Source organism: Saccopteryx leptura, chromosome 1 (assembly GCF_036850995.1).
Source record: "Saccopteryx leptura isolate mSacLep1 chromosome 1, mSacLep1_pri_phased_curated, whole genome shotgun sequence".
NCBI lineage: Eukaryota > Metazoa > Chordata > Mammalia > Chiroptera > Emballonuridae > Saccopteryx > Saccopteryx leptura.
The window spans coordinates 233,396,798-233,421,077 of record NC_089503.1 but is presented as its reverse complement, the minus strand read 5'-3'; the positions used below and the strand labels follow the sequence as shown (position 1 = coordinate 233,421,077).

Sequence of the window (24,280 nt, the reverse complement as noted above, 5' to 3'; positions counted from 1 at the left end):
GTGATTCACCCAAGAGCACTCAGCTCAGTGAGGGCAGAGACCTGACTCCAACCTAGACCTTTCAAGTTCAAAGCTTTTCCTGTGTTTTTTTTTTCTGACAGTCTTTATTCAGCTCTCAGCTAAAATTCTTTTTAGGCTTTTCATGAAGTGCACCCTGCCTTTGTCCCTTACATTTCAAATTCAGAAACATTAAAAAAGAACATTCTAGTTTATGTTTTAGCAGCTGAGGCCAACAGAAGTGAAGGTAATTAAAACAAACAATGAGCTGAGGTATTGATATTGCATCTTCCTAACCTAGTACAGTGAGGCAGTCACTTTGAAAATCCTTTTTTTCCTTTGATAGGATGCCCTGAGGGTTGTGTTGTGAGTCCATGCTCCTGTCTGTCCTCCTGAGAAAAGGAGTGACCCTGTTGTCCTGGCTAGTGAGCTACTTCAGGGCTCAGGAGACTTGAGATATGTGCACTGTGGGAGGTCAGAGAGGAGTCTCAGGCATCCTTTGTTGACCTAAGGAAGGTCCAAACCGGTAGGAATTTTCATGAGTTATTTGAGCCAAACTGACAACAATTGCCAGGAAGCAAAATTTCAATGCATTGAGAAAATGCTCTGGAGAATAGCAGATTTATAGCTCATTTTATATATTAGACTCAAAGCCGGGACTCAGGAGGGTTCTGTGAAATCCACTGGTGGTAGATTAGGGAAGTGGGAGAAAGCAGAGCTGGGAAGTCTCTGAGACTGGATAAAGAGTAGAACAGAGAGACATGCACTTGCTCTACGTTGGTGGGTCCGGGTTAGTTAGTAATAAAAGTCTGCAGCGCAGAGAGACAGAATGTGGGGAATAAGATAGCGAGGGGCTGGAGTCCTGTGCTCTGCTGAGATTGTACCCTGGGGGGGGGGTCAGGAAAGAGGACTACTCTGACATTCCGGGGCTGTGCTATGCCTTAGATGCATAAAGACAGCAGACAGACTCACTTAAGGTAGAGACACTGACCTCCGTTAAGGAAGCTACAGGCTGAGGTTGTGACCACCGCTCACGACCTGCTTTTAGTTAGGAATTTGTAAGTTCAGACCATCCTGTGTTGGTAGGACCCAGCATGCCAGCCTGCCTTGAGCTTGTCGGATTCAGCATGTGGCCCCATTTTGGTCCACACGTGCTATGTTGAGGAAGTCATTGTGCTTACTGAGCCTCTGCATCGGGCCGCTCCAGTCCCCTCATGAGCTTCTGGGGTTTGGTCTGCACTGTCCAATGTCTAGGGCTGCTGCACACTTGAAATGTGGGTAATGCAGATTGAGATGTGATGTAAGTGTGCAGTGCACACTGGATTGCAAACACTCAGTACAAAATACATGTAACTATCTCAGTGATTACATGGTGAAGTGATAATATCTCGGGTTAAATAAAGTATCATTAAAATTTGATTGACCTGTTTCTTTTTATCTTTTTTAAAACGACGTAGAAAACTTAAAATTATCCGTGACGCATATTATGCTTCAACTGGACAGTGCTGGTCTAGGGGCAGCCCTTTCTTCCCTTGGTAGTTTTGAGAGACCAACATTTTTATTCATTCAACAAATGTTTCCAGAGGCCTCAAAGGAGCTGCTACCTGAGGGAGGCTTTGGATCAACTTAAAAAAAGACTCCTGAGTAATCCCTTCAGTCTCTCTAATTGTTCCCCTTCTGTGGGGGAGTCCTGTTTTATAAATGCAGACTGGGCTTGCTTTTGTATTTAGGCCATCCCCGAACAAAAACCTTGTTACCTAAATTGCAGGGAAGATCGGAAGACCGATGGACATACAAACTCCCCGTTGCCATTATGTAAAAACGTTCGGCAAAGGATTATAACGTGAGGGCAGAGTATTTTCATTTCTCCTAAGAGGAGGTGAATGGCGTGAACCTCCACCGCATAGCATCCATTCCACTGGTTTCCTGCCCAGGGCCTGACTCTCTGAGGAGCGCCCACCAGACCTAGCCATACGGCAGAACGTGGAAGTACTCCACTTCATCTTTTTCTTTTTCTAAATCAAATTGATAGGGGTGATGACATGACATAAAGTTCAGGCGTACACCTGTAGAATACAGCATTTCAGCATAGCTTTGTGAAGGGCGCATTTCAAACCAGCGGGGGAGAGACGGGCAGTCAGATGAAGAGTGAAGAGGCAGCTGCTCGGCCACGTGGGGGAGCAGAGCCCTGGCTCCACCTTCACACGGAGCCAAATGGTTCCTGCGGGTCTGTGGTGATCTGTAAAAAGGAAGGAAGGAATGATAAAAATACTAGGAAAAAAGTGATTTTCTTTTTTAAAATAATTATGGAATAAGGTTTTGAAAGCATGATATTAAATTGAGATGCCATAATGGAAAAAGATTGATCAGTTTGGCACATAATATAAATAATGTATGTATAGCAAACATATATCAAGTTAAAAAACAGATTGAAACAATGTTTTTACTTTGGTGGGTATAGATATATACACATTTATACACACCATATTAAAGAATTATTTATATGATGCATAAAGAACACTTATAAATTTGTAAGAAAAATATCAACAACCCAAAAGAAATATGGCTAAAGCGTGAAAATAAGCAAATCCTAGATAAAGAAAACAGATGCTTAATCTCGTTAACAAACAGAGAAATACAGATGAAAGCAGAGTTTTCTCACCTCTCCAACTAATAGAAGTTTTAAAATGATTGCTAACACTTAATGCTGTTAACAATATAGGAGAATGGGCTTTTTCATACATTATTGGAGGTGATGAAAATTGGCCTTTTTTTGGAGTTCAATATGACAATATCCTTCAAAAGAATGTTCTCAGCTTACACTTTGATCTGACCGTTTCACTTTTAGAATCACCTTGCAGATACGCTGGCGAAGGCGTGCCTAGTTATAGTGTATACAGTGCCAGGTCTCTGCAGTCAGAGAGCGGGCTCTAAGCCTGAGTCTGTGGACCTGAAGAGACGTTCATGAGACACTGTTAGAGGACAAGATGGTAGTATGTGCTGCATGTGTTCAAGTTAATGAAGTAGATGCATACTTAACAACATCTACATAGAAAATATACGGAAAGGTGTATTTTATAATATATATTTTAAAGTCTTTTATTTTGCCTTTTATCAAAAAATTGTTAGGTTGAGGGCACTCTAGTGGATTATAAATTCCTCAAACCTACTATTTGTGTTCTCAAGTGCTCAGAAACTAGAGACTGATTCATCGCTAAAGCTTCATAAAAAATAGTGCATATTCATGTTAGTGCTCATTAAATACTTTTGTTCTCTTTAAAATAGTAAGTTCTGTCTTTTAAAAAGGCTATATTCTCTTTAGCAAAGGGAACAACCCACATACCAAAAATTAGTTTGATATTTCTTAAGCTACCTTGTTATTGTCATTATTATTTGTTTTTCCTTTTTCATGTTTATTTATACTTTTGATAAACTCAAAGACAAATTCTTTAAGGTTTACCAAAAAGGGGCATTCAAGCTCTAAGATCAGCAAAGCCCACTAATCCATGCTTTTAGCTCTTGCATGTGAATTTTACCCTGTATCCAACCTACATCTTATTAAATATTCCTTATCAAGTATTTGGAAGAAGGTATTTTAGGATATAAATTTTCTTGCAGGTGATGAGTGCACTCCTAAACTTAAAGGTCATGGCTAGATAAATGTCAGAAGCCTACACTACTGAGCTTAAACATTCATAAATGAACTTTATCAAACTCCCTCCTGTCAGACTCTTGCATTCCTATAGTTACCCAGGTTAAGTTATACTTGCAGCGAAAGTCTCTAAGTTTCTGCCTGACTTACTTCATGCTTCTACCAAATCATCCTAACTTTAGGATTTTCTTTATAGCCTATAAGGTAGCAAATGCTGTTCCTTAATGCTGACCTCTGCTCCTTTAGAAGAACTCTGAAGGAATTTTAAAATATGACAACATTTTGCTAACACATACTGACATCCATGTGTAAAAATGCAATGTGGCAAAAAAATATATAGCAGGCTATTTAGAGGAGTAGAAATAAAAGGGACAAACTAGGAAAATGAACTACCTGTAGACCTGTTTAAAATGAGATCATTATACATGTGGGGAGCTCAAAGAGACAAAATGGCCACTGGCTCCGGCTTCCTTATGTTGTAGATGAGAAAGCTGCCGTCAGGAAGGGTCACGTGGTAAATGGCTGTGTGAGTCCTAGAACTGTGGTCATCTGTCTGCAGTTTGCTGGTGGCAACACGCCATGTATCCACCTGCATATGCGTGCTTCTGCACATAGACTCCAATTTTCTAAACACACCCAACCCTGTGGTCCAGCAGTTCTGTGTCTGGACATATACGCAATATCCCCCAAAAGGCTGGTGCGAGATTATTCATGGCAGCATTGTTGTTAGTAGCCAAAATCTATAGAAAAGAAAGAAGGGAGGGAGAGAGAAAGGGAGGGAGAGAGAAAGGGAGGGAGGGAGGGAGGGAGGGAGGGAGGGAGGGAGGGAGAGGAGGAAAGGGAAGGGGAAGAAGAGAGAAGAAGAAAAGAGGGTAGGGTAGGGAAGGGAAGACCTAGATAGAAATCAACAATAGAATGGATAAATAAATTGTGGTATATCCACACAATGAAATATTCCACAATTATAAAGAATGACTGATTCATGGAGCAATATGGATAAATCTGGGGGAAAAAGCGTATTGTTGAGTGAAAGAAGCCCAACATAGGAAATTATGAGTGCATGTGTGCTAGTTATATGTCTGTGTTTATAAACTCCTTCAGGGCAAGCATCATGTCTCTGCATCTGTAGATCTTCAGCACCTAGCACATTATCTGGCACGTAACAGGTGCTCAATGTCTATTTATTGTGATGGAAAGTATTTGATATAGAAAAAGACACAACGGAAGTATTTTTCTATTGAGAAAAAAAACCCAGCAGGAAATATAGGGAATAATAATTAATTCTTAGATATTTTTATGAGAACACAGCATATAGGAACCTAAAATAGTTATACAATACTAACTATTAACTGACTCGTGGCTGGGTATGACCGTAACTAGACCAGTAATATTTCAGATGGTTTCGGTACAGATGCTGCTAATGGAGACTGTGGTTTGGCTCCAGAATTAAGTCAACTGTGATACTAAGCAGATGTAATAGTTTTCTCTATTCATATTTTTTGGCCTCAGTGGGGAGGAAGGCTTGTCGGTGCCTTCCTCTATCTCTTACTCAGTGCAACAGGATGCTGCCGAGTTTATTGGTACAATTTTAGCACACTGATTAGGTCATGCTTTTGAGGATTTGTGCCTTGGGGACTCAATGAGCTTCTATTGGAAGAAGGCTTCTCTGAGTCCTTGTCCTCTGGCATTGCTGGGTGCACTGCCCTTCATCTCACTGGGGTGACAGTTTGGGATGAGGGAAGAGGACTAACTCTTCTGTCTCCTTGGATTTCAGATTTCTTATACCCAGCTTGTGTGGGAAGGAGGATTGAGATTTGGACATTTCCCACCATAAAAAATAAAGCACTACGTTGCTTTCTTGAGGCATTTGATTCTCTTGGGGACCACCCAGAGGTGGGAGGGCTAGACCAAGGTGGGATTGGCAAATTCTGGATCTCCTGATCAAATGCCATCATGATGCTATGACAAGACCACCCTTCAGTAGAACCTCATTTCTTCATCCCTGAACACAAAGCACAGAGAATCATGGTTCTCTTTCTCCGCTGTCGGCGCTTCAGGCATTGATAGGTGTTACTGGGCACTCTTGCCTATTATTCCAAGTCATCACAGGGAAGAAATCCTTTCAGTCTTAAGGAAAGGTGTGTTTGTGTTTGAAGAAGATGTGCTCTCCTAATTATAGATCAGACAGGCCAGATGAATTCGAGTCCTTGGGTGGACCACAGGGACAAATTGTTAATCAATCTGCAATCATCTATAGAAGCCCTGCTTACTGAACTGCAATTAATACAGCTTTGTGAGCAGCCACTTGGGCCAAAGCAAGTTCACTGTGAAATATTGACCGACAGGATTTCCATTCTTCTAGTAGGACATTCACATCAGCAGGATGAAAAGACACAGTCCTAACCATTTAGGTAGGTGAAAAATAATATTTGATGGTGTTATTTTATCTAAAGGTATATGTGGAGCACTGAGCGTGCGATGTGGAGATGGGAAAATCTCTTGTTATTTTTCCTATTACCTAAATTACCTTAAATTTTTTTTATTGATTTGAGAGAGTGAAACATTGATTTGTTTTCTATTTACACATTCATTGTGTGATTCTTGTATGTACCCTGACCTGGGATCAAAGCCACAATCTTGGCTTATCAGAAGGACGCTCTAACCAACTGAGCTACCCAGCCAGGCAGCCAAATTACCTTTAAAAAGTTTTGTTTTATCTCATTGTATATTATGAGAGGTTAATTTATACTCAATATTTTTCCATTATTGTAATATCTAGGTAAGTTACATGCAGCTTATTTGCACTGAAGGTTTCCAGAAATATCTTTTACCTCAGGGAAAAGAAAAGCCTTCTGTTCTTTCTTTTCTTGCTGGTGTTATCAGCTCACTGCACAGCTTTTGATCCTTGGACCTTTACTGCATTTACACTCAGACAACTTTTCAAATAGAGTGAGTTAGCTTGCCAACAGGACTTGAATCTCACGTCTTACCTTGTCATGATTTAAAATTTAAGCACATGTGAAAATAATTGACACAATGGCATGACAAAAATAAATCGAGAGTTTCTGCCCACCTTTTTGTGAGGCTCCCCCAAATTTATACAGAAGCATACGAGTTAACACATATGTCTTTATTCCTCATCACCTTGCCCAGAAGTCGCCCCTTCATTGTTCAGCTGTGCTCTGAGCACATACCCAGCCATTGCTGGACCACTGAGTCTTTAGTCAGATAAACGTACCTTTTTAAATTGCTCTTCTCTAAATTTCATCAGTGAACTGAAATAAGTCTTTGTTAATGGCCAGTTTTAAAATAAGATATCCTGAAGATTCATGGAAAAAATGGTTTCTTAACCTTGCATTGGAATTGTTTATTCTCAAATTAGCATCTACCTGTGATGTAGACACTACATACAATGAAATCCCAGTATTGAGAGAAATGCTATCTCACATGGAAACAATATGTATATACATACTTACATATGCTAACTTTAAGTGGTGATGTTCAATTTTAGATAAAAGCATGTTGAAAATACATCTCAGTGAGTCCTTGGGGATTGTCTAATTTGCGTTGATTTGATGGTTTGCAGTTTAACTCGGCCGCTAAGCAGCTGATCGAGTGGGACAAACCTCCCGTGCCCGGAGCTGATGCCCCCGAAGGTCCCTCGGCAGCAGCTCAGGGCAGCGTGGCCCCGAAGCACTCCGACACCAAGAAGAACACCAAAAAACGGCACTCCTTCACCTCCCTCACCATGGCCAGCAAGTCCTCGCAGGCGGCCCAGAACCGGCACTCCATGGAGATCAGCCCTCCCGTCCTCATCAGCTCCAGCAACCCCACCGCCGCCGCGCGGATCAGCGAGCTGTCCGGCCTCTCCTGCAGCGCCCCTTCTCAGGTACGGGGTCCGAAGGGCGTGGAAAGAGGCCCCTCACAAAGGGGTCGAGTCAACGGCATGTTTGGTCACCAGCTGAAAAGTGGTGTTTGTTTTTACTTTCAGAAGAGAATTGCTTTCCTGGGGAGCAAAGCCTTTCTCATTCTGCAGGTGGGAAAATGGAGAAGGGCAAAATCACTTGAGTGTAGTAACCCAGAGCTATACAGTCGCTGTCAAAGGCCAGATGAGAAATTACAAGATGATTTAAATGATACCTGTCAGTCTTGCTAAGCAGTCACTCAGTTTTATAGAAAGCTACTTTGGGAGATCTTGCCACTGGAAACTTGATCTCCATCCAAACTGAAGATGCTGTGGTCAAAACTCAGAGTCTGCAGTTGCCTACATCTGTGCAGCCTACATCTGTGTAGCCTGCCTTGATATTTGGGATTTCTGGTCAGAGTTAACAGGAAAAGGACACGAAGAAACATTTCATTTAAGTTAGAAATTGGCCTGACATTTTTTAAAAGCTCATTCATTCATCAAGATCTTGGACTGTCATAAAAAATAGTTATACATTATTTCTGCATGAATAAAAAATGCTCAAGATGATTGGGAATGTCGATTCATTCATTCGGCGAATGCTTACTGGGTGTGTTATTGTAGATTCTTCATGGAACTGGGTACATCAAACAAAATAAGATGTAGGACTTCCCTATTTTAGGCCTTAATTCTGGACTGCAACAGTTGTGGTTATCCAATTAGATGATGGCTGTATTTTTCTCAACCCAAAGGCCAAAGAGCCCAGTCCAAAGTAGCCTGCCACAAGCAGGAGAAACTTCTTTCAAGTCTCATGTTTTATTTTTAAAATTCATGCAGATTTTATATTCTGCGCTATAGTATTTATAGCTGTGGTTTAAAAAACAACAACATGAGAATAAATTATTTTCCCTTAAAGGAAAGAAAGAAAAAAGAAGCCAACAGACACAGTCCTTACCCTCGAGAAACCCACGCAGGTTTAATAAGTGTCTGTTTGACAACCGAATAAATGTTTACAATAGTTTTTGGCATTCCTTGCTAATATTATTAAAAAGTTATTTTCTCTCAGACCCGTTTACTTGACCCTGCTTCTTTAGATTGATACTGTAGGTTGTGAATTAGATGGTTCTAACTCTCGGAACAGGATTGCAGGGTTTTGTTTTGTTTTGTTTTTAATTGAGAGGCAGGGAGGCAGACAGACAGACTCTCAATGCATCCTGACTGGGATCCACCCGGCAAGCCCCCTATGGGGTGATGCTCTGCCTATCTGGGGCCACTGCTCCATTGCTTGGGTAACCAAGCTATTGTAGTGCCTCAGTGCTGGGGCCAACCTGCTCAAACCATTTGAACCATGGCTGCTGAAGAGAAAGAGAAAGAGAGAAAGAGAAAGAGAGAGAAAGAAAGAGAAAGGAAGGAAGGAAGGAAGGAAGGAAGGAAGGAAGGAAGGAAGGAAGGGAGAGAGAGAGAGAGAAAGAAAGGGAGGGAGGGAGAGAGAGAGAGAGAAAGAAAGAAAGAGAGAGAGAGAAAGAAAGAAAGAAAACAAAGAAAGAAAACAAAGAGGGTAAGGGAGGGGTGAAGAAGCCGATGGTCGCTTCTCCTGTGTGCCCTGATCGGGAATCAAATCCTGGACTTCTACAGGCCAGGCTGACGCTCTACCGCTGAGCCAACTGGCCAGGGTGAAGGGATTGCGGTTTTTTGGTGTGTTTTAGGTGGTAGAGCCATGAAACTTTTGATTTTATGAGGAAATAGGAGAGACACACACACATACACGTTACTGGAATGTGAGAACAACAAGGGCAGAGGTGTTTGTTTTGTTCACTGATCAAACTCAAATGTCAGACATACAAGAAGCACCCAAATATTTATTGAATGAATGAGTCCCTTGAAAAATGGGTAGAGAGGAGAACCATGTTACAGGGGGTCCTCGGGTTATGACACAGCTCCATTCTTATGACAGTGATGTAACCCGTATTTTGATGTAAGTCAAAACACACCCTAGTCTAACACAAATGGAACACTGGAGCTTTTAACAGTCCACAATGGCGTAGGTAAGTGTACTGGGGACGCCAGCTCCCTCACTCATACACCGCGTCACTGCCTATTCTCCCGCTGAATGTAGCCAAACGAGTTCGCCCACGTAGCCCACAAGTACGATGCTAACGGCGTAAGCCGAAACACTCACATATGAATTTTTTTAAGTTTTTATAGGAGTGAGCGTTATAAACTCGAAATGTTTTATGTCAAGGTGGTCATAACCCAAGGACCCCCTGTATTTTACATGTAACTATACTATGTGAAAAATAGACTATCGGCAAGAGCACAAAGTACCCAGTGAAGCTGCTCTGGAAAGATACTAAACTGAAGATTTTTGGGTTGTTTCTGGTGGAGGAAGCTAGTGAAGGTGGCCATTCACAAATAAAAAACAGAGTCATTTGAGTGTGTTTTTTTATTTTGTGACCAAGCCACATTTGCCCTAGTGATGTTTTCATAAAATAAAAGATATATTTCTGCCGAGACTACAGGCAGCTCACAGTGGGAATTACTTTAAAAGACTAGATGGTAATCTTTTGGCAGTAGAGAAAATTAAAAGAGAAAGGAAGGTAAACCTGGCACTTCTGTCTTCTTTTGTAGAGACCTCGGAGTCAGGTGTGAGCATGTCTGCCGCTGCCACACCGGAGCTGGGAGTGAGGACTGTAAAAGGAGAGCTATTTTTGTTTGGGTTTGAATCACTTAGGAGACAAGGCTCTGTCTGTGTTCCACTGGAAACAGTTTCCCCTTCAACCGTTCCACCTTCCTCCCATATTCTAATGCATTCTGGTTTCAGTGGGAGCAGGTTGTCTCGGGGAGAGGTTATTTCTAGGAGAGGATGAGAGTTGTTTGAAGTGCTGCCTGGTTTCTGCAGCCTAGGTTTACAGAAAACATGACTCGTCTGGGGTACTGTGTACATTAGAGGCAAACACGGCCCACAATAAAGTGATAAGTGTGTGCCGCATATGTGGCCAGCAAACACTCTGATGACCATGAGGATGAGTAGACGTGGAGAACAGGTGTTGGCGAGGCTGTTTAAAATAGGGCTTTCCTGGCCCTGGCTGGTTAGCTCAGTGGTAGATCATTGGCCCGGCCTTTGGATGTTCAGGGTTTGATTTCTGGTCAAGGCATGCAGGAGAAGTGCCATCTGCTTCTCCACACACACACACACACACACACACACACACACACACACACACACCCCGTTCAGCCATGGCTCCATTAGAGTGAGTTGGCCCTGGGTGCTGAGGATGGCTCCATGGCCTCCATCTCAGGTGCTAAGAAGAGCTCAGTTGGTAAGCAACTGAGCAATGACCCAGATGGGCAGAGTACAGTCCCCCTGTGGACTTGCTGGGTGGATCCTGGTCAGGGTGCATGCCAGAGTCTGTCTCTCTGCCTCTTCTCCTCTCACTGAATATAAAAAAAGAAAAAAGAAAAAGGGCTCTCCTGTTCTTCTGAGCAGAAGACCTCTCAGTGGATGTGACTGAGGCCCATGGCTGAATGTATCTCCTGCTATGGGCCTGATTTCTGTTTTGCTTTTCCTTGATTAGGTTTGGTTGCATCTATTTTAAAAATCCAAACTAAGGAGCTTAAAGAAGTGGGTGTTCATTTTTATCTCACCCAAGTGGAATCTTCATATGGGTGGTTCCGTACTGGTGTGATGGTGCTTTGCAGCTTACCTTCCCCCATTTGGTTAGGTCCTCAGCCTCATATTTGAGATGGCAGTCGGAGATCTTTCTGTTCAACTGTTAGGCAACAGGATGGGGAATGAACCGAAGAAAGGAGCAAGAAAGGGCTTGCTTGCTATTTTATTTGGTGACTATTGAGTGAAGGCTGAACTTTCCAGTATGTAAATTAGAAGATCATTCATAGGCTCTGCTGTCCAAGTGGGTCACCAGAACAGATGCGCACAGATGTCTGTGACTGACCCCTGTAAAAGCACCTACAAGCAACCAAGACGTTTTGTCTGCGCCTCTGGACACACCCGTGGTTTTTTGACCTCTGCCAACTGGAGGAGTGATTCATAATATTGTTTTCGTGACACTTTAGGGGAAGCCAGAAAATCCACCCCCTCATTCCCATTTGCTTCCGCCCCTTCTCTCCCCCCAACCCCAGACCTTTCTGTTAGGGAGACCTCCCTCATCTGCAGTTCCAGGAGAAAAGGATGAGCATCGCCTGAGGTCAGCGGTCCCTACTGGGGCATTCATTCTGGCCACGCCCACCCTCAGCCGCTTTTCTTCTGCTTTCAGTCCTTCTGTGGCGGCCTGTTTTCTCTTGCGCTACCCCTGTGCCGGGAGCAGCTCTGCGCTGGGCCAATGCACGCGGAGTCCGCCATGCTCTCACCGCTGCGCTGCTGCTGCGTCTGGATGCCGGAGACCTTAGGGAACTTCCGGTCCACTCCTCACCGAGGGCCAAAGATGTGGCGGGGCTTAGCTGTCCCAGACCCTGCGCTCATTAGCAGCTAATTATCCTCACTCCCCATTGTCTGGGCCTTGTAGAGAAATGTCAGTTAGTACCGAGATCTTTTTTAGATGTTTGTAGGGTCCAGCCCAGGAAGCTGTGTTTTGATGGGATTTCTCCTGCCCCACCAGGTTCCTTGGTAATGGTGCACACTTTGAAGTGGCCTTCCTTGTGTCTAAGAAAAACTCCCTATGTTATGTGATGCCAACTTGCAGATGCCGTTGGAGCATGTTTATAAACAGATTTATTGGGTAAAGTAGCTGAGGGCGATTAGGGTTTTTTATTTTTATTTATTTAGCTAGAGAGACAAAGTGACAGAGAGACAGATAGGGATGGACAGACAGACAGGAAGGGAGAGAAATGAGAAGCATCAGTTCTTTGTTGCAGCACCTTAGTTGTTCATTGATTGCTTTCTCATATGTGCCTTGACGGGGTGGTGGTGGTAGGGTTGCTGCAGCCAAGCTAGTGACCTTGGGCTTCAAGCCAGTGACCTTTGGGCTCAAGCCAGCGACCCCGTGATCAAGCTGGTGAGCCCATGCTCAAGCCAGATGAGCCCGCGCTCAAGCCAGCGACCTTGGGATTTCGAACCTGGGTCCTTTGCATCCCGGGCTGATGCTCTGTCCACTGCGCGACCACCTGGTCAGGTACAATTAGGTTTTATTCCAGGAATGACAAACCATTGTGTTTCCCATTACAAATTGATTAGAAATAGACTCTAATTCACAGAAGAGACAGGAAAATGAAAGGTTGAGGGAAAACCTATTAGTGGCACCTCTTGAATCTGTTTAGGTTCAATCAGCAGATACAGAGGTGATTTTAAAGAGATGGAGATTCCATGTACAACACAGACTTATTGGTAAAAATAAATTAAACACTGTGAAGTTGACTCTCCTTGGCCCTGGCAGTGGCTAACCCAGCGGGTACTGAATGTCCTCTTTAGGCCTTCTGGGAACTAACGAATCTCTGGGCTTTCTTTGTCCTGGCAGTCTTTTTTCTTAATTTATGGGAGTTGAGGGAATGTTTGGGATTAAGTTCTCATTACAGAAGGCCTACCATTTTTGGTAGAGCATTGTTTCCCTGGGGAAACGAGGTAGCAGCCAACCACGTTTCTTTGCTGAGAAGAGGAAACATGGCTTGTGCAGGAACCCACCCTCCTGGTTCTGTGCATCAGGTGACACTCTGCAGTCGGACCTGACGTGCCCCTAGGCCGAAATGGATCGAGTAACTGAACACAGGCAATGAAATGACCTGAACAACTCGATGTCTTTCTAGTAAATAAATCTTAGGTAGTATCATGGCTAAGACACCTATGAAAACAGCTAACTTGGCCTGACATTGTTCCCTTCAATGCTTTATAAGTAAATGCTTTATAAGGAATTTGGGCAGCTGCATTTTAATTATGTGTCCCCACTGAAAGGTAGAACTCATGAAAACGATTCTGAAAATAGCAAAACACCTTACACATTTCACACAGATTGAACATATTGATAGACAGGTGGGTGGAGTATTCAGCTACGACTCATTTCAACAGGATCTTCAGGGAAATTGTTAGCAGGCCAGTGGAGTGCCGGCCTGAAAGGCCGGGTTGTCTGAAAAGCCGATGGGTGGACTCAGCATCCCGAGTGAGGCAGCCTGTTGCGGTGGAAGGCGACAGCGGTTCAGCTCTGTGTGGGGAACACTGTAGTGACCGGCGTTTACCACGTGACTTCCACGTATCTTAATATGGATTAAGTAAGCAGTAAGTTTGGGGTTGAATCAACTGAAACAGCTTCTCTCTTCCAAAAATAATAACTTCAAATTTAAAAAACATGGTGACTTACCTTCCCAAGGTTTAGCCTGCATAATCTATTATATTATATATAGTCTTTTCATGAATTTTTCTTTTCTTGGCAGGTTCACATAAGCACCACCGGGTTAATCGTGACCCCGCCCCCCAGCAGCCCAGTGACAACGGGCCCGTCGTTCACATTCCCGTCGGACGCTCCCTATACAGCCGCGCTAGGAGTGAGTAGTTTCTCCCTCCTCAGCTTCTCTCTTAGGCGTTAGTTGTGTTAACCTGGCGCACTCCACCTCCCAAGAACCTGCAGTGTACATGCCACCTGCTAGGTGAGGTGTCTCTCTATCTGTGATCTATTATTTCTGTTCATCTTACAGAAAAACTAGAAAACTTCTTGCCTGCAACCTGCAATCGTTTTTAACGGGGAGGGATCCCTGGCCTGAAGCAATGAGAGAACTCTGTAAAATACTTTTAATGCTCATCTGTTTTCCTGAAGGTGTAACCCTTTATTTCCTTCGAGTTTCTAGACCTTGCTTACTTCTTGCAAAGACACGTTAATAAAACTACTGAGGAAGCCAAGGATCGCCAAGGCTCAATGGTTTGCTACAGTCACATGTTAAATTGATTTCAAGTCAAATTGTCTTCTGTTGGTGTAACTACACCCATGGCTGCCCAGAGGTCTCTGATGCCTTGGAAGGCCCCTCAGATTGTGGTGGTTTTCTTTTTGCAAACCGAGCATTTTGCAGACAGAATCTGAACACTACCTGCTATAAAACATCCTACCAGGGGAAACTACTAGGAAGAATGAGGGCAGCCAGGGGAGATAGATACAAAGAAGGAGAACACTCTAGAGAGAAAATTAAAAGGGAGGAAACAAGCAAATGCAACCTCAGGTAGCAGAAACACAATAGTTTAAATCGCTGTTTCCTAAAATTGAGCTGCATGGAACCAGCAGTTGTGAGGCATCTCTGATCCAGGCCAGTGCCTTGACTGACACTTTCAGACTATTTCTTTCAGTGCTGAGTTGAATGAGGGTAGAAAAGATCACTAAATCAGATGTCCCAGTGGACCCTACCTCTGTAAATTGCTGTACCAAATCTTACCTGGTTGTGATGCTTTGAGAGAAATGCTGTGGCCGTGTGTGTGTGTGTGTGTGTGTGTGTGTGTGTGTGTGTGTGTGTGTGGTATGATGTGGGTATGTGTGAATATACCTGGGTTGGAAGTCCAGTTCCTTCACTCATTTGTTATATGACCATGAAAACTGACTCACCCTCTTTAAGCCTCCACCTGTCTCTCTGTGAAATGATCCTAATAGTACCTACTCCAGAATTAGCAGCACACCTAGAACGCAGAGAGGGCTGACGACTAGTCAGCTTGTTATTGGCCTCTAGGGACTGTTTCAAGGCGAGCCTGTGGCTTGTGCCACTGTTTTTCTCTCAGGATGCTTTGGAGTGCCTGGTTCATTTTGTCATGGTTTTCTCTGCTCTCTGTCCCAGGAATAGTGAGGCTTCTAAGCAGCTGGTTTGCTTTTAGGTTGTGGGTTTTTATATACGTTGTAAAGATTATATTTCCCTCTGCTAGAATGCTTAGAGCCAAATTGGTACCCTTCTGTAGCTGGGACCTCACAATGTTATTAGTCAAAATGTTGGCTCCATCTTGTTTTATTATTCTCGTTTTCCTTTTGCCTTGTTTTTTTCTCTTATATTTGTCCTGATACATTCTATAAATCATTGACAACCGACTTTGAAACAAGGTGGGATGTAAATAAATGCAGTTATTACCTAGTTTGACTTAGATTTTTGAAAATGTTTTATAGCATAAGCATGTTCTTGTATTTAAGTGGAAGTTAATAATGTACTGGTTAAAGGTTAAATGTTGTTTTGGTTTTTTTTTTTGAGCGTGTGTTTCCAGAATGACTGTAGCTTCCTTGATAGTGTAAGTGTCAGATACGGGAGGGTAAGTTGCATTGATACCTCTAGTGAGAAGATGAAGTTCCGCTAACTTCCTGCAGGGTGGTTTCCCTAAGGTTCTGGTAGCCCCAGCTATCCTAACCCGAGCCAAGGCCCCTCACCATCCTGCCTTCTCACCTTCAGAGAAGACTCCTTTCTCTCCTTCCCTTTCCACCCGGACACGACACATCTCCAACCAGTTAGTATTCCCATTTCCAGATGACTAATTCTTATGGAAAAATCCCAACTTGATTGCTTCAGGGGAAAAAAGCCTGACTTCCCTGATCTTAGAAAACTTAGTGGGAAAGACTTAGAGCTGGCTGAGTTTCACCCCTTGTGGGTTAAAAATGTTGTGATACAGTAAATCTCCAGCTGCTCTTAGCTGGAGGCACACTCTAGGGCAAATCAATGGGACAGGGCACAAGAGAGCATAAATATACAAAAATTAATTTTCAGCCAACGAATTCATCCGAGGGTTACCTGAGGAAGCTTGCATGTTAATCAAGAGGAAGGTTTATAAATGGTATATCTACTGTGGCAATTTCCTTTAATGAAAAACTAATGACAAACAGACATGTCTGTCATTCCAGGAGATGTCTAGATCTCAAAGTCCCTGATAGGTTGGCAGAAATGTTATTTTTGCATTAAAAATGTTAGATTTAAGTGGGGTCGAGGGATGTTAAGTAGTATTTTCCCACAGAATCCAGAAATGCCCCAAATCTGTCCCTTTTTATTTTGGGAGGTGTGTGAGGGAGATGCACACGAAAGGGACAGTCAGCAAGAAAAGTGAGCCCTTCATTCTCAGTGACTTTCTACCTAAAGTTCCAGTGCAAAGCACTTCACTGATAAGCTGGCCTGCAGTCCTTAGCCCCAGTTAAAAACCCCTGTGTTCATTGCAGTGTGATTTACAATAGCCAAGATTTAGAAGCAGCCAGGTGCCTATCAGTAGGTGAGTGGATAAAGAAGCTGTGTACATTTACACAATGGAATACCACTCAGCCGTAAAAAAGAAAGAAATCTTACCTTGTATGACAGCATGGATGGATCTGGAGAATATTGTGCTAAATGAAATAAGCCAGTCAGCGAAAGACAAACACCGTATGATCTCACTTATATGTGGAATCTAATGAACAAAGTAAACTGACTAGCGAAATAGCAACAGAGACATGGCTACTTGGGACAGACTGACAGCTGTCAGAGGGGAGGGGTGTGGAGGGGCTGGGTGAAAGAAGGTGAGGGGATTAAGCAACGAGAAAAAGCCTCATAGACACAGATAACAGTATGGTGATTACCAGAGGGAAAGAGAGGTGGGAGGAGGTAGAAGAGAGTAAAGAGGGAGGTAAATGACTATGAAGGAGACTTGACTTAGGGTGGTGAACACACAATACCATCTACAGATGATATATTACAGAATTGTACAACTGATACCTATGTAATTTTATGAACCAATGTCATCCCAAGAAGTTCAATAAAAATAAAATATAAATTAAAAAAAATAGTTCTTTGAATGAGTGTTGGCATTTGAAGCAAGAAACAGGAAAGGGCCTGGCCCGTTATGGCGCAGTGGATAAAGTGTTGACCTGAAATGCTGAGGTCGCCGGTTCAAAACCCTGGGCTTATGTCGTCAAGGCACATATGACAAGCAACCAATGAACAACTAAAGTGAAGCAATCATGAGTTGATACCTCTCATTCCCCCCACCTCTCTCTCTCTCTCTCTCTCTCTCTCTCTCTCTCTCTCTCTCTCATCTTTCTGTAATATCAATAAAGAAAAAAAAAGAAAATAAAAAAGAAAACAGGAAAGGGATATCATTTCAATACTCAATTATAAATGTCAGGATTTGGATTGTGGGTCTTATTTCAGTGTCAGTCCTGATGCTGATGGGAAGCCTTCCTTACTGCTTTTGAATCCTAGCTCTGGTTAGCTCACTGGACAGATGATTTTACTGGTGCTCAATGTGTTAAACCCAAAACAAAAGAAAGAAAAAGACCTAATGGACCTTGTCTTTAGCCAACTCCAGATCTAACCCCTGTCTGGGCCATCACTATGGACAACTTTACCTTGATAATATGGACATGCTGCATTTCGGTAAAGCAATGAGCACTTTTTAAGCCCCTATTAATTTAAATATGCAAGTAGCTAGTGAACATGGCATTGAAGTATGGTATTTGGTTCTGTACAATAGTAAGCCATTGAAATATTGTTAGCGAAATGTCACCTATGCTAGCAGGGTCTTCGATGTTTTCGTTTCTGTTTCTTCCTGCTGGAGGAGAGTGCGTCTTGGCCTCTGGAGCCGCAGCTGGCCCAGGCTGTGAAGTAATAGGCAGGTCTCCGGGTCAGCTCTGGGTGAATGAAAGGCTGTGGTCCTCTCTGGAGAGATTTCAGGTCTTGCAGGACAGCAGGCTAACTGAAGCGCAGCACACAGTGGGTTACCTTTTGAACTTCCACATCACCAGATTATTTCTGCTTAGGTTGTTTATAAAGCAACCCACAGAATTTCCTAGTCTGTCACAGCCCTGGACTCACAGAGCCCTATCATTTTCCCAATCCCACAGGGCTGAGCAACATCTAGGAATCTGATTTGAATCAGACTTTCTTCTTTCGTCTTTGTGTGCTTATATACCCGTGGCTATGCGTGCACACACATACGCACATTTCCCCAAGTACGGGCAACCCAGCACCGGGGAAAATCCTGCCCAGTTTTAGTGAGATTGTCTATTTCAGTCAGACAAAGGGAGCTATAACTATTTTTTTCTTAAGCACAAGCTCTGGGATTTTTTTCAGAATATCTTCTTTTATCGATGTTTCCAATGCCTACTATTTACTCTTTGTAAAAGTAAAGTATATGAACCATTTGTTGACTGTATTTGTTAACTATGAGAAATGACCTTTTTTTTTTTTAACATTTTGTTAATAAACTCTGACATATATTTTCTATTAGGTCTGCAGATACCCTTGCCTTCTTTGTCTTAGGACCAATTCAATACAGCCTCTGTTTTAATGAGTTAAAATATATCAGGCAGTCTGAATTTCCTTTCCTCTTGAAGTGGAATTCTACGTAGTGTGGGATGGAGCATTTTGGGTCTATGCCTTCGGGACTGTGTTAAGTATGTCATTTCTAGGAGCAGTTACTGTCGGGCTCCCGTTGGGCACATGTCATTTGTCTTCTGCCTGTCTGTAGCCACGCTGTTTGAGTTCAGGCTTAGGAAGATTTAAATGGAAATCAGTTAAGTGTTAGTATGACCGTCTCTGTATATTATTTGATGTCCAGTCTAGACTTGTTATCTCACCTGTCAACCCTCGGATGTGTTATTACCCATGAACTGCCCAGGTCACATTGGCTGAGTGTTTTACCAAAGATTAGCTTCACTTCTCCCTCCTTTGTCACTGGAAGGAGACCAAATGGAAAGAATGCTTGATCTTCCCCTTCCTAAAGGTTTTGAAGGCTCTAAGCCCAAGTCTGTGCCATTTCCAAAGCTGTAACCAATCTCCACGCTGCCCAATCTTTTGCGCGGAGAACGTTCCCAGAGTTCTGATTTTCTGAAGTGGCATCTGCCTTGTCCAGTTCGCACGCTGTAAGCAGCTCTGCACCTCATTTATTTCTGCACGGACTGTTCTGTAACAACTGCAGCTGCTGTATGGGGAAAATCCTTCCAGAAAGTCGCTTTCAGAAAAAAAATTTTTTTTTAAATATAATGTGTGAGACAGTTGCAACATATGTCTAGAAATTTGAAGTTTTTTTCAACTCAGTTTATTATGTTTGTGGATATATGGATGTTGATAGGCAGATGAAGTCAGTGTTGATGATATTCAAATTTTTATTCCAAGAAATAGAAATCAAATGACTGTTATGAACTATGTTTAGAAGTCATTGGATTTGTCTTATGACTGTGCTGATGTATTGAAGCCATTTTTGCTTTCTGAGGTGCATTCTTGACTCCTCATTTCTCCTTTGATTTAGTTTTTATATCTAGTGGTTCAAAGATTTGGGGAGAGCGAGGTAGGGATTCAGGTGGATCTTTGTGTGCCTGTTTTCCCAGGAGTTTCAGTATATAGACCCCAAAGAATTATCTGGGGTTTGTAGATCAGAAGGTAACAATTGCTCCATTGATTTCCAAAAGGCGTGGACTCCTGTAGGCAGAACCCCATTAGTCTGTGCCCATAAAAGAACCAGCAGCTTTTCACTGGTGTACTTGTTAAAGATTACCAGACTTGATAGTCCTGCATTTCAAAAGCTGGCATAGTGAAGAAAAGAATAAGCGAAAGTAGTAACAGCCCAGTGATTGTGGCTTGCTATTGTTTGGGCTTTCTGGAGACTGGGCATCAAAGGAAATTTTCTTCCTAAGGCATGGGTTGAGATATAGTGCAGCCCTATTGTTTCGTGTTGTGTTACAGAAACACTCACAAATGAATTCCTAGCAAGCAGTGTGACATTATAGCTGCCCCCTTGAATGGCATTTGGATTCTTGTCCAATTCTATACTTAAGAGTGTTATTAATCTTAAAATTACATGCTATTGTTTCATTTTTTTTCCTCCTTTCAAGTGTGATTACTTACCTTTTTGCTGAAAAAGGTTGCTGTGGCTTTAAGATCTTAAAGGACAACAAGACAGGAGTGTTTTTTGTTGTTGTTGTAGTTTTTTTAAAGGAGGCTTTCATATTAGGTAGCCTGCTGCTCCCTCTCTGTTTGGATTCCATTAGAGCCTTTTTTTTCCATGGATTTCTGATTCCTTTTCCTTCCCCGTTTCCATCAAAGACGTAAATAAATACTTTGTTCCTTTTTCCCCCTCTCTTTCTTTCTTACACCAGACTATGAATCCTCCTCTCCCCCCGCCCCCTCCGCTGGCCTCCACACCGCCAGGCGCTGCCGCCGCCGCTGGAATGGGACCGAGGCCCACAGTGGGACCCGCTGACCAGATTCCACATTTACGACCTCAGACGCGCCCCAGTGTGTAAGTGAGGGTGTCATTGATTACTGCTTCCACGTTCATTTCAAACTCAGCCCAAACAGCAGAGGTAGAGAAACACCTTTCTGATACGAGCTGGTGACAGGCTTATGGCTTACCAAAGTGGTTTGTGTTCTGCAAACTTCTGCCCAGTCATGCATATAATTAGGAGCCGGCTGAAACCAAATGGGCCTAATACAAGAGCTTGCCAGGCAGCCGTCCTGCTGAGGAAAGGCCTTTCATAGCTTAGGGAAACATAGCTGTTTGCTTCTTCATAATATTATATGTGCATGGAGCTGCCTTGTGAGCTTTCTGCCTTCATTTTCGCTCCTGGCCTTAGGATACTGAGGAATGGGAAGGTATTCACACAGATCTGACCTAATTGTAGAATGCGTGTGAAACGCTATAAATCCCCAGGAATAGGTATCTGTAAACATGTGACTATCTTGCTCAGAGTTTATCCATGGCAGAATACAAGTAGAGTTTTGCGGATCTTATACTGTGTGACTTTATACGTGGAACAGTTTAGAGCCCCAGTAAAACACTTGGGTAGAGTTGCCTGCCTGGTTTCCCTAACTTGGCAGAGTGAGTCACCCTGCCTTGTGGGGTTGTTTTGTACTCTCTACAATCTGGACTTTATTTTTCTTTGACGTTTTCAAAGTCAGTATATTGTTCCTGGCCGAGCATACAAAAGCAGGTGCAGCCCAAGCCGCTAGTTCAGCTTGTGTGTGGAAGGCAGCATGTTGGCTTCGCAGGGGGTTTGATACCATATGGACTCATTTGGGGCTACTTCCCAAGTCTAACAAGTGCCATTTGAAGAGCTCAATTTTCCCAGCGGGCACCTAAGTCCCAGCAGCAGCTTAGGCACTCTGGGAAGTGGCGTTAATTCTCTCACACCCGGCAAACACCATTTGGTGGGATAGTCACCTTCACACCGGGAGGAGCAGGTTGGCAGTTCTTAATCCGGAAGCCCTCTGCCTTTTCAATGCAGGTGGTAAACTCTCTTTCAAGAGACAAGTCCCAATACTAGTTACAGGTTAAAGGATTATACTTTCTGTTTACATTTGTTACACGGCATTCAAGACTTGATACCAAGGTTGAGCTTTGAGCATTGTGGGTTTTGTGTGTTACTCAGCCCAAAATCAAATATTCTTTCTATTCTAGGTATGTCGCTATCTACCCATACACTCCCCGGAAGGAGGATGAGCTGGAGCTGAGAAAAGGGGAGATGTTTTTAGTGTTTGAACGTTGCCAGGATGGCTGGTTTAAAGGGACATCGATGCACACCAGCAAGATAGGGGTTTTCCCTGGTAATTATGTGGCCCCAGTCACAAGGTACGGTTTTGAATAAATGGTTTACTAAGTCCCAAACAGAGAAGCTTTGTTCTTTTCCATGGCCCTCAGCCTATCCAGATTCCTTCTCACGTTATAATTGCCTGTTCTGTAGCCAACATTTTAAAAAGTCCATATCTACGTCTGCTGAGATCCTTTCTGACGCTAAGATTCTTAGCTTACTTTTCATGTGGATGTCGGTGAAATTGTAGGTTTCTACGAATAAATGTACTAGGTTTTAAGTTATTTGCTTTAAGTAATATGTAGAAGGCTCAATTAGACTGTTTTCAGTATTTTTCTGCTCCAAAATAAAAAGCATAATGTTGAATATAAACAAGAGCTATATTTTGATACTCCTAGCATGCTCACTATGGGCCAGGCAGTCCCATTTCTAAATGCATTGCACACATTAACTCTGAGTCCTTAAACAACTTGTTGTAGTTTCTGTTATTATCTCCACTTGATAGATGAGGAAATGGAGGTACAAAGAGTCGAAATAACGTGTCTGAGATCACACAGTGGGGAAGTGCTCAAGCCCAGGTGGTCTGGCTCTGTTTTCCAATAGTAGTTTGATTACCTATGGATTCTGGCAATTAATTTCTATAGTGTAGTCAGAAATGAAATTCCCTAAATATGGCATAGATCCTTTATCCTTCTTAACTGCAGGTGGTTTTGCTCCCCAGGGGAATTTGGCAGTGTGTGGAAAGATTGTTGGTTGTTGTGGTGAGGGTGGTAGGGGTTGTGTTGGCATCTAGCACGGAGAAGCTAAGCTGAGGAAACTGCCGAAGATCCTGCCATCCACAAGCCAGCCTCCCGCAGCAGGGATTATCTGGCCCAAAGGGTCGTTAAGGCTGAGACACCTTGTTATAAAGTAATGGGAAGTAAGAGCTTTTAGATACACAAAATGTTCTTTGTTTTATTTAGAGGTAAGTCTGCCTTCTGGTCACTGAGGAAAGTGGCCTGGGAAACAGAACGAAATGACCTATAGTGGTATCAAGGTCGACATTGACGGAGCCTTAGTGTTTGGCCAATGGGCTCCCGCACGGTCCCAGTTTAATTGTGTTTAATCATTCCTTAAACCCTCTGATTTTTGAATAAATGGCTTAATGAATTGTCATGTTTGTCAGCTGTTGGCCTTGATTTATAGGTTGGCCAGCAGCCTAATCAAATGAAAATCAGTATTGTTACAGATGGTGACAGGATGCTAGCTTTAATTTGACTTGCAGATTTTTTATCCATATAAACCTTCTTTTCTGTATATGTTAAAATAAACATTCGAGACCCAGAAGATGGTTAGCTAGACCCTCCCTGGTGGGGAAAAAAGCAAGTCACTAAACAACTAAGGGAAGTAAAATAAACTGAACAACAACAAAATATTAACTTAATAAAGGAAACCATTTTCATAAGACTCAAAAACAGATTATTTAAAGTCTCCAGAGAGATGCTGACTTAGAGTTAATTCTTCATTATTCATCATGGTAAATAATAAGGATATTTAAGTTAATGAAATATTCTATGCAACAGTAGTAGTAGAACGTCACTATACACAGAATTGTTGTTTGAATGAATATCAAAAAACAATACATTACAAAAAACTCTACCAAACCTAATTTAATTAAACCCAGCCAGTGTGTATTTGTTTAGAGCTGGCTGCATGGTTGTAACTGCAGATCCTGGGAAAATGGAAAAGAACATTTCACACTGGCCCCATCTTCAAGGAACTTCTGCTGAGTCAGGAATGTTTAATAAGGAATTTACTAAAAAATAATGCACCCTATTTTATCATCAGGGTCATAGAACAAAGAAATCCCCATGAAATAGGGTCCTAAATCTTAAGCCTGAGCAAGGCTTCTGAAATGATGGGATTTCTACTGGATCTTGAAACAAAAATGAGATTAAGGTAGGTCAGGAGAAGCCAGAGAGAACATTCCAAGAGCGTTTGTTTCCCCGTGTATAAGACGCTGTCATGTAGAACAACACGCACATTAATTTGGGGGCCCAAAATTTGGGGAAAAAATGTATGACAAAGTAATTGAACTCAAGTTTTATGCATCATAAAATTCATACAACTCCTCATCACGGTCAACACTCTCATTCATTAGCTTGTCCTCATCTGCGTCTGAGGACGAATCACTGTCTTCAACAGTGAGCGCAAAAACAAGTGCGAAACAGCGAGAAATACAAGTAAAAAATCTACAACCACTGTATCAGACGCACCCAGTTTTTGGACCCCAACTGT

The 24,280-nt window shown here is 42.7% G+C and overlaps 1 protein-coding gene across 1 annotated transcript in view; it reads left to right on the top strand.

The window, feature by feature from the left end:
* Positions 1 to 24,280, top strand: part of SH3RF1 (SH3 domain containing ring finger 1) — a 176,935-nt gene that overhangs the window by 129,232 nt on the left and 23,423 nt on the right. The window contains exons 5-8 of the mRNA XM_066387869.1: positions 7,236 to 7,538; positions 13,932 to 14,042; positions 20,573 to 20,715; positions 21,874 to 22,044. Coding sequence (XP_066243966.1) covers positions 7,236 to 7,538; positions 13,932 to 14,042; positions 20,573 to 20,715; positions 21,874 to 22,044 — 728 coding nt within the window. The remainder of the gene's footprint in view (positions 1 to 7,235; positions 7,539 to 13,931; positions 14,043 to 20,572; positions 20,716 to 21,873; positions 22,045 to 24,280) is intronic.